Below are 15701 nucleotides of genomic sequence, written 5' to 3'. Positions count from 1 at the left end.
TCTGTACGGAGTTTGTACGTTCTCCCCGTGACCTGCATGAGTTTCTCCAAGATCTTCGGTTTCCTCCCACACTCCAAAGACGTACAGGTTTGTAGGTTAATTGGCTTGGTAAATGTAAAATTGTCCCGAGTGTGTGTGGAGGATAGTGTTAGTGTGCGGGGATCACTGGTCGGCATGGACTCGGTGGGCCGAAGGGCCTGTTTCTGATCTGTATCTCTAAAGTAAACTAAATCAAGAAAGTGGCTTTGTGTCCTATACAATATTCAACACATTTTCACTTCCATTTTGTCCCCCAATATATTAAAACATCACCAGCACTTTAAAAACGAAATTGCTTTTGGAGGCTTGTGGCTATCCTGACATGGACAGAGTTCCCACAGTTATCCATTCATGAATTACAGGCAAATTCTTTCATTACAGGGACGGGTGTTCTGTTCAATCCAGCCTCTCAATCCCAAAAGGCTATCTGGTGGACTCCAAGCCTTGGCAGTTAGTTTAGTTTAGAGTCTGTGCCAACCAACAATCACCTTTACACTAGTTCTGTTCTGCACAAGTTGTAGAAGGCAATTTATCTACAAACCTGCATGTCTTTGGGATGTGGGAGGAAACCAGAGGACCCGGAGAAACCCACACAGTCACAGGGAGAACGTACCAACTCCGTGCAGGCAGCACCCGTAGTCAGGATGGAACCCGGGTCTCTGGCGCCGTGAGGCATCAACTCTACCGCTGCGCCACCGTGCTGTGAATTTGTTAGTCGTAGAGCCCACCGAAAGGAAACAGGCTTTTTGGCATGACCTGTCCACGCTGATCAAGATGCCCCCATTTAAGGTCGCTCCATTTGCCTGCGTTCCACCCACATTCTCTACCCCTTTCCAACCCGTGTACCACGCTCGTGTTCATTGGTAACATTCCACCAAGTAAGTCCCCCTTCCCCCAAGATGGCTCCTAAGCCCAGCCACTCTCTGGGTGCTGGTCCCAGCAGAGGGGCCCGCTCAACCTTTTCTACCCATGTTCCACCCTATATGTCTTTTAAATGTTGTTCTTGGGCATGCCTCACCTCACCTACGACATAGGACGTGGACCCGTACAGCACAGGAACAGGCCCTTCTGCCCACAGTATCTGTGGCCGACATGATGCCCATGTTAAACTAATCCCCTCTGTCTGCACATGATGCATATCCTCCCATTCCCTGCAGATCCATGTGCCTATCCAAAAGCCTCTTAAATGCTACTGTGTTTGCTTCCACCACCACCCCTGGCAGCAATAGACAATAGACAATAGGTGCAGGAGGAGGCCATTCGGCCCTTCGAGCCAGCACCGCCATTCAATGTGATCATGGCTGATCATTCTCAATCAGTACCCCGTTCCTGCCTTCTCCCATACCCCCTGACTCCGCTATCCTTAAGAGCTCTATCTAGCTCTCTCTTGAATGCATTCCGAGAATTGGCCTCCACTGCCTTCTGAGGCAGAGAATTCCACAGATTCACAACTCTCTGACTGAAAAAGTTTTTCCTCATCTCCGTTCCAAATGGCCTACCCCTTATTCTTAAACTGTGGCCCCTTGTTCTGGACTCCCCCAACATTGGGAACATGTTTCCTGCCTCTAACGTGTCCAACCCCTTAATAATCTTATACGTTTCGATAAAATCCCCTCTCATCCTTCTAAATTCCAGTGTATACAAGCCTAGTCGCTCCAGTCTTTCAACATACGACAGTCCCGCCATTCCGGGAATTAACCTGGTAAACCTACGCTGCACGCCCTCAATAGCAAGAATATCCTTCCTCAAATTTGGAGACCAAAACTGCACACAGTACTCCAGGTGCGGTCTCACTAGGACCCTGTACAACTGCAGAAGGACCTCTTTGCTCCTATACTCAGCAAGTTCCAGGCACCCACCACTATTTTTTCCCGCACATCTTTAAACTTTGCTCCTTTCACTTGAAAACGATTCCCTCTCGTCTTTGACATTTTCATGCAGGGAATAAATGTTTGGACTGTCTAGCCCGTCTACGCCTCTCATAATTTTACATACTTCTATCAGGTCTCCCCTTAGCCTCCAACGCTCCAGAGAAAACAGTCCGACCTGTCCTTATAGCCAATACCTTCTAATCCAGACAGCATTCTGGTAAACCTCCTCTGCACCTTATCAATGAACTGCCAGAGGGAATAAGTTACAAGCAAATTATTGGGAAATGAAGGAATTGCTCTAAAATGCAATGTAGTCTAAGTGGCACAGCGGTAGAGTTGCTGCCTTACAGCGCTAGAGACCCGGGTTTGATCCTGACAACGGCTGTTGTCTGTACAGAGTTTGTAAGTTTTTAGAGATACAGCGCGTAAACAGGCCCTTCGGCCCACCGAGTCCGCGCCGCCCAGCGATCCCCGCACACTAACACTATCCTACACCCACTCGGGACAATTTGTACATATTACCCAGTCAATTAACCTACAAACCTGCACGTCTTTGGAGTGTGGGAGGAAACCGAAGATCTCGGAGAAAACCCACGCAGGTCACGGTGAGAACGTACAAACTCCGTACAGACAGCACCCGTACTCAGGATCGAACCCGAGTCTCCGGCGCTGCATTCGCTGTAAGGCAGCAACTCTACCGCTGCGCCACCGTGCCGCCCACGTTCTCCCTGTGACCACGTGGGTCTTCTCCGGGTGCTCCGGTTTCCTCCCACATTCCAAGGGCGTACAAGTTTGTAGGTTAATTGGCTTTGGTACAATTGTACATTGTCCCTAGTGTGTGTAGGATAGTGTCACTGGTCAGAGCGGACTTGCGGGGCCAAAGGGCCTGTTTACACGCTGTATCTCTACAGTCTAAAGCCTCCTTTGTTGCAAGGAAAATTAAAAGTTTATATACATTTTACTAAATGTGAAGCAACAAAACTACGCAGCATAACATGGTATTGATAGAATAGAGAGGGTTTCAAACTCCATTAGTTTACCTTTACTGACGGTAAGTTAAATTAATTTCAAACACAAGTCAAAGCTGAAATCCATAAAGTGGGGGATACAAATAACAAGAATTTTCACAGGCCATAGAGTCAAACAGTGTGGAAACAGGCCCCTCGGCCCAACTTGCCCACACCAGCCAACATGTCCCATCTACACTAGTCCCACCTGCCCGCGTTTGGTCCATATCCCTCCAAACCTGACCTATCCATGCACCTGTTGTTTAAATGTTGAGATAGTCCCAGCCTCAACTACCTCCTCTGGCAGCTCGTTCCATACACCCACCACCCTCTGTGTGAAAAAGTTACCCCCCGGGTTCCTATTAAACCTTTATTGAGAATGATCAGCCATGATCACATTGAATGGCGGTGCTGGCTCGAAGGGCCGAATGGCCTCCTCCTGCACCTATTGTCTATTGTCTATTGTCTATTGTCTAACTCTTCACCTTAAACCTATGTCCTCTAGTCCGTGATTCCCCTACTCTGGGCAAGAGACCCTGTGCATCTACCCGATCTACTCCTCTCAAATCTTTCATTTTTTCTAGCGGATGTTTATGTGGAAGCTGCCGCTGTGTTTGATAATCTGAATGAGAAGGCTTCAAGAATGAAGACTTGCTGCCCACGAGGAAACAGGAGCAATTCTCAAATGATGACTGGGATCTCCAAAGACTCGGTGGTAAAGAGGACGGAGGAGGTGTATTCTGAGCTGGACAATGGGAAAGCTAAAAACTACGCTGCAGAAAATACTCTTGGAACTGAATACACCAAACACAGCTTTCCACTGCCTGCCACAGAGCTGGGGCCCACTGTCCTGGTCACCACCAAAACCTTCCACATCTCTGGTGACCATTCCAATTACTGAACTGTTTTACAGATCAAATCAGGAGGTATTTAGGGAGAGAGTTAAGACAGTACCATATGATTGGAATCACTGTGGTCACGTTTGGGACATCGCGAATATTCCAGCCAGCAGATTTTCTCCAGGGTTTTCCTGATTGTCCACCGGGATTCTGTGGGAGATCTGCCGAGATCCCAGGAAAACAGTGGAAGTGGAGTTGGGATCTTTGACCGCCGTTACGGGACATTCTTGGAGAACGTCTCTGCACTTCCATTCTCAGAAGCGTCTATGAATGCAAATTGCCCCAAACGCCTGCCAACAGGACATCAAAGCAGTAAAATGGCTGCCATGCTCCAAGATAGCGCCCGACCCAGGTGACTATTTGCGTGCTGGCCCGTGAAGCAGATCTACAACCTCATATTACAATCGCTCCACACTCTTAAATCTCTATTCCAGCAGCAACATTTTATACACAGTAAATGGGTCGATTGTAATCATGTATTGTCTTTCCGCTGACTGGTTAGCACGCAACGAAAGCTTTTCACTGTACCTCGGTACACGTGACAATAAACTAGACTAAACTAAACTATGCTTAGCAGGTGCGATGGGATGTGTGGTGTCAGAAACTGAATTAATATTTCAAATCTAGACGCAAGGAACTGCAGATGCCGGTTTACAACAAAAAAAGACACAAAGTGTTGGAGTAACTCAGCAGGTGAGGAGAACACGGATAGGCGGCGAAGAAGGGTCCCGAACCAAACCGTCACCTTTCCTTGGTCTCCAGAGATGCTGCCTGACCCGCTGAGATACTCCAGCACTTCATGTCTTTAAAAATATATATCTCAGATTGATGGCAGGAATGAAAAGTCATTAACCTGAACGATGAATTGTTTCTCTCCTCATCGACACCTCCACTGCTGGCTGTTTCCAGCTTTAGATCCCACATTAATGTACTTTCCTGAGACTGATGTAGTGTGGGATCTTTCAGATTTTATGTCTCATGCAATGCGGAGTCTGGGTTTATATTCTCGTAGTTTAGGCACCAATACTGTTTGAGAAAGACAGCATGTTTGAGAGAGAGTGTGGCTGGGAGGAAGTGTTGCTATATAAGTGCAATTCTTGCATGGTGTTCCAATCCTTGGCCGAGCCACGTTGAGTTGAGCAATGGGCCTCCCAGAATATAGACACAAATGCTAGAGTAACTCAGCGGGTCAGGCAGCATCTCTGGAGAGAAGGAATGGGTGACGTTTCCGGTCGAGACCCTTCTTCAGACCCTCCTGACATGCTGCCTGTCCCGCTGAGTTACTCCAGCATTTTTTTGTCTATCGTCAGTTTAAGCCAGCATCTGCAGTTCCTTCCTGAACAACACGTCTCCCACTCTGCCACTGGCTAGCTATCTGCTATGTATAATGGGGCGGCACGGTGGCGCAGCGGTAGAGTTGCTGCCTTACAGCGAATGCAGCGCCGGAGACTCAGGTTCGATCCTGACTACGGGTGCCGTCTGTACGGAGTTTGTACGTTCTCCCCGTGACCTGCGTGGGTTTTCTCCGAGATCTTCGGTTTCCTCCCACACTCCAAAGACGTACAGATATGTAGGTTAATTGGCAGGGCAAATGTAAAAATTGTCCCTAGTGGGTGTAGGATAGTGTTAGTGTGCGGGGATCGCTGGGCGGCGCAGACCCGGTGGGCCGAAGGGCCTGTTTCTGCGCTGTATCTTTAAATCTAAATCTAAAATCATTCCTGACTAAGGTGGGGATTATTGTGCTGATTCTATTGAATTATAATGCATTTTACAAATGATTGTTTATTAGTTTATTGGTACGTTACTCTATATGGAAAAGAAGAATCATAAAATGGATTATCTTTGCACATTAATAGTCTATCATAAAATGAATTGTTTAATTAATAAATAACATTATGCAATTTTGCTGGAGGCTGGTTCATTTTTCAGGGCCATTCTGAATTGTTGGAATGGCCAATTATTATTGAACTACTAGACCAAGTTGGGCCCAAACCTCTCCTGCATTGGTACAGCACCTCCCCTCCCCCCTCACCCCCTCCCCTCACCCCCTCCCTTCCCCCTCACCCCCTCCCCTCCCCTCCTCAGTATTCAATAGAGTCATAGAGTGATACAGTGTGGAAACAGGCCCTTTGGCCCAACTTGCCCACACCGACCAACAATGTCCCAGCTACACTAGTCCCACCTGCCTGCGTTTGGCCCATATCCCTCCAAACCTGTCCTATCCATGTACCTGTCTAACTTTTTCTTAAATGTTGCGGTAGTCCCTGCCTCAGCTACCTCTTCTGGCAGCTCGTTCTATACACCCACCAACCTTTGTGTGAGAAAGTTACCCCCAAGATTCCTATTAAATCTTTTCCCCTTCACCTTAACCCTTAACCCACACAGGGCGCAGCGGTAGAGTTGCCGCCTTACAGCTAATGCAGCGCCGGAGACCCGGGTTCCATCCCGACTACGGGCGCTGTCTGTACGGAGTTTGTACGTTCTCCCCGTGACCTGCGTGGGTTTTCTCCGAGATCTTCGGTTTCCTCCCACACTCCAAAGACGTGCAGGTTTGTAGGTTAATTGGCTTGGTAATTATTTTTTTTAATTGTCCCTCGTGGGTATAGGATGGTGTTAATGTGCGGGGATCGCTGGTCGGCGCGGACCTGGTGGGTCGAAAGAGCCTGTTTCCATGCTGTATCTCTAAACTAAACCTCACCTCCCCCATCACCTTTCCCCCCTCACCTCGAGTTAGATATAGCTCTTTGGGCTGAGTTGGATTTAAGTAGCTCTTTGGGCTAACGGAATCAAGGGATATGGGGAGAAAGCAGGAACGGGGTACTAAATTTAGGATGAGCAGCAAAAATCATATTGAATGGCGGTGCTGGCTCGAAGGGCTGAATGGCCACCTCCTGCTCCTATTGTCTATGTTTCTAAAGCTCTGACCACTGGTTCCCTGTGTGTACATCGTGATCTGATTATATTGCAGGAGCACATTGTGAATTATAAACATCACAACATTGAACCTTGAATGCATTCAATAGCATGTGGATTTCCACAAATCATATTTTATAACTCTGTCTGTGAAGGAAACATTAAAGGAACTGTACTGCAGAAGATTATTTAAAATTATGAAAATATTGTTTTGGTTTCTAAGAGGTGAGCAACATATTTAATAGAGTCTGAAGAAGGGTCTCTACCCGAAACGTCACCCATTGCTTCGATCCAGAGATGCTGCCTGTCCTGCTGAGTTACTCCGGCATTTTGGGTCTACTTTTTTATATTTAATAGAGAGTACAACTGTGTTTTGTAATATGTGATTTTTGAACATTTGTAACTTTTGGCCTATTGAGAAGGCACTGAATTTGTAAGCAGGTGTCACAAAATGCTGGAGTAACTCAGCGGGTCAGGCAGCGTCTCTGGTGAGAAGGAATGGGTGACCGAAGGGTCTTGACTCGAAACGTCACCCATTCCTTCTCACCAGAAGAAGGGTCTCGACTCGAAACATCACCCATTCCTTCTCACCAGAGATGCTGCCTGACCCGCTGAGTTACACCAGCATTTTGTGACACCTTTGATTTGTACCAGCATCTGCAGTTATTTTCCTACAGAATTTGTAAGCAGGGTGTTTATGATGCTGCTTGACCTTGATGTGCACAACTTAATAAATCCACTCATCTACCTGCGGAAGATTGTGAGAGAATGATTGAGCTGTTTCGGAGATCGGTTAGGGCCATGGGAAATGGATGTGCTCCACGATCGAGGGGCTTCAGCTCCAGAATCTGACGACTAGCTCTGAAGAAGGGTCTCGACCCGAAACGTCATCCATTCCAGCATCTGCAGGGCGACGCCATTTTTGGCGCCGTTGTTCAAAGTCCAGTCGGCCCGCTCGCTCGATGAACTGGAGCAGTTCCCGCGAACCGGCGTCCCTCTCCTCTCCTCACCTCCCCTCCCCTCCCCTCCCCTCTCCTCTCCTCTCCTCTCCTCTCCTCTCCTCTCCTCTCCTCTCCTCTCCTCTCCTCTCCTCTCCTCTCCTCTCCTCTCCTCTCCTCTCCTCTCCTCTCCTCTCCTCTCCTCTCCTCTCCTCTCCTCCCCTCCCCTCCCCTCCCCTCCCCTCCCCTCTCCTCCCCTCCCCTCCCCTCCCCTCCCCTCCCCTCCCCTCTCCTCCCCTCCCCTCTCCTCCCCTCTCCTCTCCTCTCCTCTCCTCTCCTCCCCTCCCCTCTCCTCTCCTCTCCTCCCCTCCCCTCCCCTCTCCTCTCCTCTCCTCCCCCCCCCTTCCCTCTCCTCCCCTCTCCTCTCCTCGCCCCTCCTCCCCCTCTCCTCTCCTCTCCTATCGTCTCCTCTCCTCTCCTCCCCTGTCTTCTCCTCGCCCGGCCATCTTTGTGTCCCGGGGGTGTCTCTTGCAGCCGACCGTGAAGGTGCTAGGGGCGTTACCCCTCTAGGTTCACCCTCCTCCCAGCCCTTGCTCCTCGCGCCCCACGTCTCCAGCTCCCCCCCGGTTACGCCGACTGACCGACGAGCCTCCGGGTGGGTTCCCAGTCCCACCGACCGTGAATGTGGTTGCTCATGTTCGTTTGCTAACATGGTCTATCACCACAGACGGCTGGGCACTTTCTGTCCTGGGCCTCCCCCACTGTCAGAGTGAGCCCACACGCAAATTGGAGGAACAGCACCTCATATTCCACTTGGGCAGCTTACACCCCAGTGGTAAAGGTGTCAGGGGAGAAGGTAGGAGAACGGGGTTAGGAAGGAGAGATGATCAGCCATGATCGAATGGCGGAGTAGACTTGATGGGCCGAGTGGCCTAATTCTGCTCCTATCTTTTTCATACACCCACCACCCTCTGGTGTGTAACTTTTTTACACAGAGGGTGGTGGGTGTATGGAACAAGCTGCCAGAGGAGCTTGTTGAGGCGGGGACTATCCCATTGTTTAAGAAACAGTTGGACAGGTACATGGATGGACAGGTTTGAAACATAGAAACATAGAAAATAGGTACAGGAGGAGGCCATTTGGCCCATCGAGCCAGCACCGCCAGTTTCTTCTCACCTCAGTTTTAAATGGCCTCCCCTTTATTCTTAGACTGTGGCCCCTGGTTCTGGACTCCCCCAACATTGGGAACATTTTTCCTGCATCTAGCTCATCCAGTCCTTTTATAATTTTATACGTCTCTATAAGATCCCCTCATCCTTCTAAACACCAGTCAATACAAGCCCAGTCTTTCCAATCTTTCCTCATATGACAGTCCCTCCATCCCAGGGATTAACCTCGTGAACCTACGCTGCACTGCCTCAATAGCAAGGATGTCCTTCCTCAAATTAGGTAACCAAAGCTGCACACAGTACTCCAGATGTGGTCTCACCAGGGCCCTGTACAACTGCACACAGTACTCCAGATGTGGTCTCACCAGGGCCCTGTACAACTGCACACAGTACTCCAGATGTGGTCTCACCAGGGCCCTGTACAACTGCACACAGTACTCCAGATGTGGTCTCACCAGGGCCCTGTACAACTGCACACAGTACTCCAGATGTGGTCTCACCAGGGCCCTGTACAACTGCACACAGTACTCCAGATGTGGTCTCACCAGGGCCCTGTACAACTGCACACAGTACTCCAGATGTGGTCTCACTAGGGCCCTGTACAACTGCACACAGTACTCCAGATGTGGTCTCACCAGGGCCCTGTACAACTGCACACAGTACTCCAGATGTGGTCTCACCAGGGCCCTGTACAACTGCAGAAGGACTTCTTTGCTCCTGTACTCAAATCCTCTGGCTATGAAGGCCAACATGCCATTAGCTTTCTTCACTGCCTGCTGTACCTGCACACCAACTTTCAGTGACTGGTGTACAAGGACAGCCAGGTCTCGTTGCACTTCCCCTTTACTAACCTGACACCATTGAGGTAATAATCTGCCTCCTTATTTTTGCCGCTAAAGTGGAGGGATGTGAACCAAGCGCAGGCAAGTGGGACTAGTGTAGCTGGGACATTGTTGGCCGGTGTTAGCGAGTTTCCACACTGTATCACTCTATGGCTCCATGACTCTATCACTTGTGACCTTGTTAAACCTTTGCCCTGGGATCGTTGCCCCAGCACTGGCACAGAGTGAAGGTTACAGGGGGCTGTTACTTAATCTGATTCACATCTGCGGCTGACAAGGTGTGTATTTTCAGACGACAGATCGCGTGGGATAACACAGACCAAGTGTGATTTTTGCACAGAATACGGAGAAGGATTGTGCAATGGGTGACGGTGATCAAACTATTCCTGTACCAATGCCCATGTCTAACCTTCAATCATCGCAATAACATATCACACTCTTTCAAAACAAGTCATTTTCCATCTGTTTTCTTACATCAATGTCCGTCGATGGTCTATTTTATGTTACATTTGTTAAAATACATTGCATGGTTGGTAAATCACCACTTCCTCATTTGCTGGACGTGAATGAGTTAATTATTCCACCAATAAGTGCATGGTGTGTTGTGTTGGGACAAGGGGAAAGGCGTTGGCTTATTATTGATACATAGTCTTCTTCAGTCTGAAGAAGGGTCTCGACCCGAAACGTCACCCATTCCTTCTCTCCTGAGATGCTGCCGGACCTGCTGAGTTACTCCAGCACTTTGTGAATAAATACCTTCGATTTGTACCAGCATCTGCAGTTATTTTCTTACATAGTCATAGAGTGATACAGTGTGGAAACAGGCCCTTCGGCCCAACTTGCCTACACCGGCCAACATGTCCCAGCTACACTAGTCCCACCTGCCTGCGCTTGGTCCATATCCCTCCAAACCTGTCCTATCCATGTACCTGTCTAACTGTTTCTTAAACGTTGGGATAGTCCCAGCCTCAACTACCTCCTCTGGCAGCGTGTTCCATACACCCACCACCCTCTGTTTGAATAAGTCACCCCTCAGATTCCTATTGAATCTTTTCCCCTTCACCTTTAACCTATGTCCTCGATTCACCTACTCAGGGGAAGAGGCATGTAGCAAGATGCTGTGGAAAATCTTTGTGTACCATCAAAATCAAAGATAATACTGTACAAGAATATAATCCAGCCAGGCATAAATACAGCAGGTAGCATAAAGAGAAAAAGAACAGAGTACAGAATATCGTTTCTCAGCATTGTAGCACAACAGTTCCAGAGAAAATGACCAATGTCCAATGAGGTAGGTTGGAAGATTGGGATTATAGCTTCCACTAGCGAGAAAAACTAGGACCTGAGGCTGAAGCCTCAGAATAAAAGGACGTACCTTCAGAAAGGAGATGAGGAGGAATTTCTTTAGTCAGAGGGTGGTGAATCTGTGGAATTCATTGCCACAGACAGCTGTGGAGACCAAGTCAATGGATATTATTAAAGCAGAGATTGATAGACAATAGACAATAGACAAAAGGCGCAGGAGGAGGCCATTCGGCCCTTCGTGCCAGCACCGCCATTCAATGTGATCATGGCTGATCATTCTCAATCAGTACCCCGTTCCTGCCTTCTCCCCATACCCCCTGACCCCGCTCTCCTTAAGAGCTCTATCCAGCTCTCTCTTGAATGCATTCAGAGAATTGGCCTCCACTGCCTTCTGAGGCACAGAATTCCACAGATTTACAACTCTCTGACTGGAAAAGTTTTTCCTCATCTCAGTTCTAAATGGCCTACCCCTTATTCTTAAACTGTGGCCCCTTGTTCTGGACTCCCCCAACATTGGGAACATGTTTCCTGCCTCTAACGTGTCCAACCCCTTAATAATCTTATACTTTTCGATAAGATCTCCTCTCATCCTTCTAAATTCCAGTGTATACAAGCTTAGTCGTTCCAGTCTTTCAACATATGATAGTCCCGCCATTCCGGGAATTAACCTAGTAAACCTACGCTGCACGCCCTCAATAGCAAATTGATAGATTCTCGATTAGTACGGTTGTCAGAGAGTTATGGGGAGAATGGGGATACGAGGGAGAGATAGACCGGCCATGATTGAATGGCGGAGTAGACTTGATGGGCCGAATGGCCCAATTCCACTCATAGAACCTTTGAATTTATACCCCAGATAATGGAAGTTCAGAAATAGAAACATAGAAAATAGGTGCAGGAGTAGGCCATTCGACCCTTCGAGCCAGCATCGCCATTCAATGTGATCATGGCTGATCATCCAGAATCAGTACCCCGTTCCTGCCTTCTCCCTTATCCCTTATAGCACGGAACAAAGTGTGAACGGGCGGTCGATGGTCGGCGTGGACTTGGTGGGCCGAAGGGCCTGTTTTCACGCTTGTCTCTAAACTAAACTAAAATAAATTAAAATAAAATAAAAGTAAATAAAACAGAAGCAAACATAGTTTAGCAACCAGGAGATCAAGTAGGTCTACGCGGTCTACGTGTTCATGCGGCACGGTGGCGCAGCGGTAGAGTTGCTGCTTTACAGCGAATGCAGTGCCGGAGACTCAGGTTCGATCCTGACTACGGGCGCCGTCTGTACGGAGTTTGTACGTTCTCCCCGTGACCTGCGTGGGTTTTCTCCGATATCTTCGGTTTCCTCCCACACTCCAAAGATGTACAGGTATGTAGGTTAAATGACTGGGTAAATGTAAAAATTGTCCCTAGTGTGTGTAGGATAGTGTTAATGTGTGGGGATCGCTGGGCGGCGCGGACCCGGTGGGCCGAAGGGCCTGTTTCCGCGCTGTATCGCTAAATCTAAAAAAAAATGATCGGCGAGTCTACGCTTTGTCTCGCTGAAGGGACGGGTTGCACCTAAACTGGAGGGAGACCAACATCCTAGTGGGAAGGTTTGCCAATGCTACACGGGAGGGTTTAAACTAGATTGGCAAGGGGTGGGATCTCATACAGGACAGAGGAGTGTGAGAGGCTAGACGTTGGTATGGAGGGTGGTGTGGGAAAGGTTAGTGTGTAGCGACCATAGAGAATGGTCCAGGTCGTCGAACCCTCGGATTGGCCAGCGAGGTCACGTGTGAACGCGACCATGGGGATTGGTCCAGGGAGCGACATCGCTGATTGGCCAGCGATGTCATGTGCGCGTTTGGCGCCCGAAATAGCCAGTTCGGCGAAGTCTTCGAAGAAGACAGTAAGTTTTTGATGGTTGTCCTTTACCTTGTTGTTTAACTCTGTATTCGAATATTGCGGCTGCAATAAACTTCCTTTACAACCAACAAGTTTTCGGACTCGCCATATTGGTGACCCCGACGTGATCTGGACGATCACCGACTAAGCAGGAACCCGACGCCTCGTTGACGATGACCACGCCGGGCACACCGGAGTTAAGCGCGGAAAGCGTTCACCTTCCGTTGTTTTAGACGCACGCACCGCAAGCTTGGTTTATCCACACCGAAGCTCAATTTCACATAAAGAAGATATCGGACGAATCCATGATGTACTACTACCTCGTCAGCGCTCTATCGCCGGACACAACCAAGCGCGTGATGCGGTTCATCGTGAATCCACCTGAGGAAAGCAAGTACGAGGCCATGAAGAAAGTATTACTGCGAATCTTCGGGTTTAATAAGCATGGTGGTGCGGCAAGACTTCTGCACCTACCGGATCTTGGAGACCAACTGCCTTCCGTTCTCATGTCCGAAATGATGATGCTAGCCGGTGAGCATACGGATTGCCCTATGTTCGAACAGGCATTCCGCGAGAGACTTCCTGAGGATGTCCGACTGCTGCTCACGGATTGTTCTTTTAAGGACCCCGAAGCATATGCAGCGAAAGCGGACGCGCTCATAGCGGCAAAAAACAAGGCAAGCGGTTCGATCAACAAGGTCTCGACATCAGTGACCACGCCACAGCGACGGCAAGATGGCGCCACGTCTCCCGCCAATTCTCTGAAAGCCCGCCAAAAAGATCCGCACAAGCGCGGCTGGTGCTATTATCACCTACGATGGGGTAGCGAATCCCGCAACTGTCGTTTGCCTTGTACCTTCGCGGGAAATGCCTCGGCCGATCGTACATAGGGGCAGTTACGATTGGCCAGAACCGGCGCCTCTATGTCCATGATCGATTCACGGACACAGCATTTTTGGTGGACACGGGAGCCATCGTCAGTATAGTGCCGCCGACCGACCTCGAAACCAGATCGGGTAAGACAGGTCCCACCCTCATCGCGGTTAATGGCAGCCCAATTCGCACTTTCGGTACACGGAAGATGTCCCTTGTGTTAGGCCTCCGCACGTACGAATGGCCATTCATCATAGCCGACGTCAAACAAGCGATCCTGGGCGCAGATTTTCTCTGGGCTTTTTCACTGGTCCCTGATGTCCGCGGTAACGACCTCCGACCCTCCGCCGAAGATGAGCACGTCGCTCCGACAATCGCCTCCTCGCCCAGCCCTACTGTCCAGGCCGTCGTCGCAGCCCCCGACTCGTATGCTGAGATTCTGGCAGAGTTTCCAGAGCTGCTCATTCAACGTTTTGACACGCCTTCGGCCAAGCACGGCGTGGTCCATCACATCCGCACCGAAGGCCCTCCCGTTTTCGCTCGGGCCAGGAGACTACCGCCAGACAAACTGGTGGTGGCAAGGGCGGAGTTCAGGAAGATGGAGGAAATGGGAATTGTCCGTCAGTCTGACAGCCCGTGGGCCTCGCCGTTACACATGGTCTCCAAGGCATCTGGGGGGTGGAGACCATGTGGCGATTATCGGCGTCTCAATGCTGTCACCACGGCTGATCGCTACCCCATACCGCACCTACAGGACTTTTCATCTGGGCTGGAAGGAGCGGTGGTGTTTTCCAAAATCGATTTGGTGCGAGGATACCACCAGATCCCGGTGCGACCGGAGGACATACAGAAAACTGCAACGATTACTCCGTTCGGGTTGTTTGAATGGTTGCGTATGCCTTTCGGTTTAAAGAACGCGGCACAGGCTTTCCAGCGACTGATGGACCGCGTGGGCCGGGGTTTACCCTTTTTGTTTATTTATTTAGACGACATCCTGGTCGCCAGCCCCTCAGTGCAGGAACACCAGGTCCACTTGCGGACCGTGTTCCAGCAGCTCCAAGACCACGGGCTCATAATCCAACCCTCCAAGTGTCAATTCGGCACAGAATTACCCCTGCCGGCGCCTCCCCTTTGCCCGAGAAGGTGGAGGCTATCCGGGCATTTCCCAGGCCCACCACAGTAAAAGGGCTACAGGAGTTCGTAGGCATGGTTAATTTCTACCATCGGTTCGTTCCGGCAGCGGCGCGAGTCATGCGCCCGCTTTTCCAATGCCTTGCAGGAAAACCGGTAGAGTTGATATGGTCCCCGACCGCAGAGGCGGCTTTTACAGCAGCTAAGGCAGCCTTGGCAGACGCCACCATGTTGGTCCACCCGAGCCCCTCCGCCCCCACGGTCCTGACGGTTGACGCCTCTGACGTGGCGGTGGGTGGGGTTCTGGAGCAGCAGGTCGGTGGCCGTTGGCAGCCTTTAGCGTTTTTCAGCCGGCAACTAAATTCGGCCGAGCTGAAGTATAGCGCATTTGACCGAGAGCTTCTGGCTCTCTATTTAGCTGTTCTTCATTTCAGGTACTTCCTCGAGGGCCGCCCATTTGTGGCCTTTACGGACCACAAACCATTAACATTTGCTTTTTTGAAATTGTCTGACCCATGGTCGGCCCGCCAGCAGCGGCACCTGACTGCTATCTCCGAATTTACCACCGATGTCCGTCATGTCGCGGGTAAGCTTAATGCCGTTGCTGACGCCCTGTCTAGACCTGCTTTTTCCCCTATTTCGGCGGTGGACTGCGAAGTGGATCCCCAGGAGCTTGCGAAGGCACAGCTTCTAGCGGATACCGTTTCGGCATACCGGTCCACCACTTCGGGATTGAAGTTGGCCCAGGTAGCTTGTGGGTCGGAAGGCACAAAAGTCTGGTGCGATGTTTCTCTTCCCCGTCCCAGGCCAGTAGTACCGCCCTCCCTTCAGCG

The 15701-nt window shown here is 50.0% G+C and overlaps 1 protein-coding gene across 1 annotated transcript in view; it reads left to right on the top strand.

Moving 5' to 3' along the window:
• The window catches only part of LOC144611485 (uncharacterized), a 32109-nt gene extending 26498 nt beyond the window's left edge, over window positions 1-5611 (top strand). The window contains exon 3 of the mRNA XM_078430613.1: window positions 3502-5611. Coding sequence (XP_078286739.1) covers window positions 3502-3818 — 317 coding nt within the window. The 3' untranslated portion in view covers window positions 3819-5611. The remainder of the gene's footprint in view (window positions 1-3501) is intronic.
• The last annotated feature ends 10090 nt before the right edge of the window (window positions 5612-15701 follow it).

This window comes from Rhinoraja longicauda, chromosome 40, assembly GCF_053455715.1.
Source record: "Rhinoraja longicauda isolate Sanriku21f chromosome 40, sRhiLon1.1, whole genome shotgun sequence".
NCBI lineage: Eukaryota > Metazoa > Chordata > Chondrichthyes > Rajiformes > Arhynchobatidae > Rhinoraja > Rhinoraja longicauda.
The sequence above is the reverse complement of the archived record's forward strand: the minus strand, read 5'-3'. Positions and strand labels throughout refer to the sequence as shown.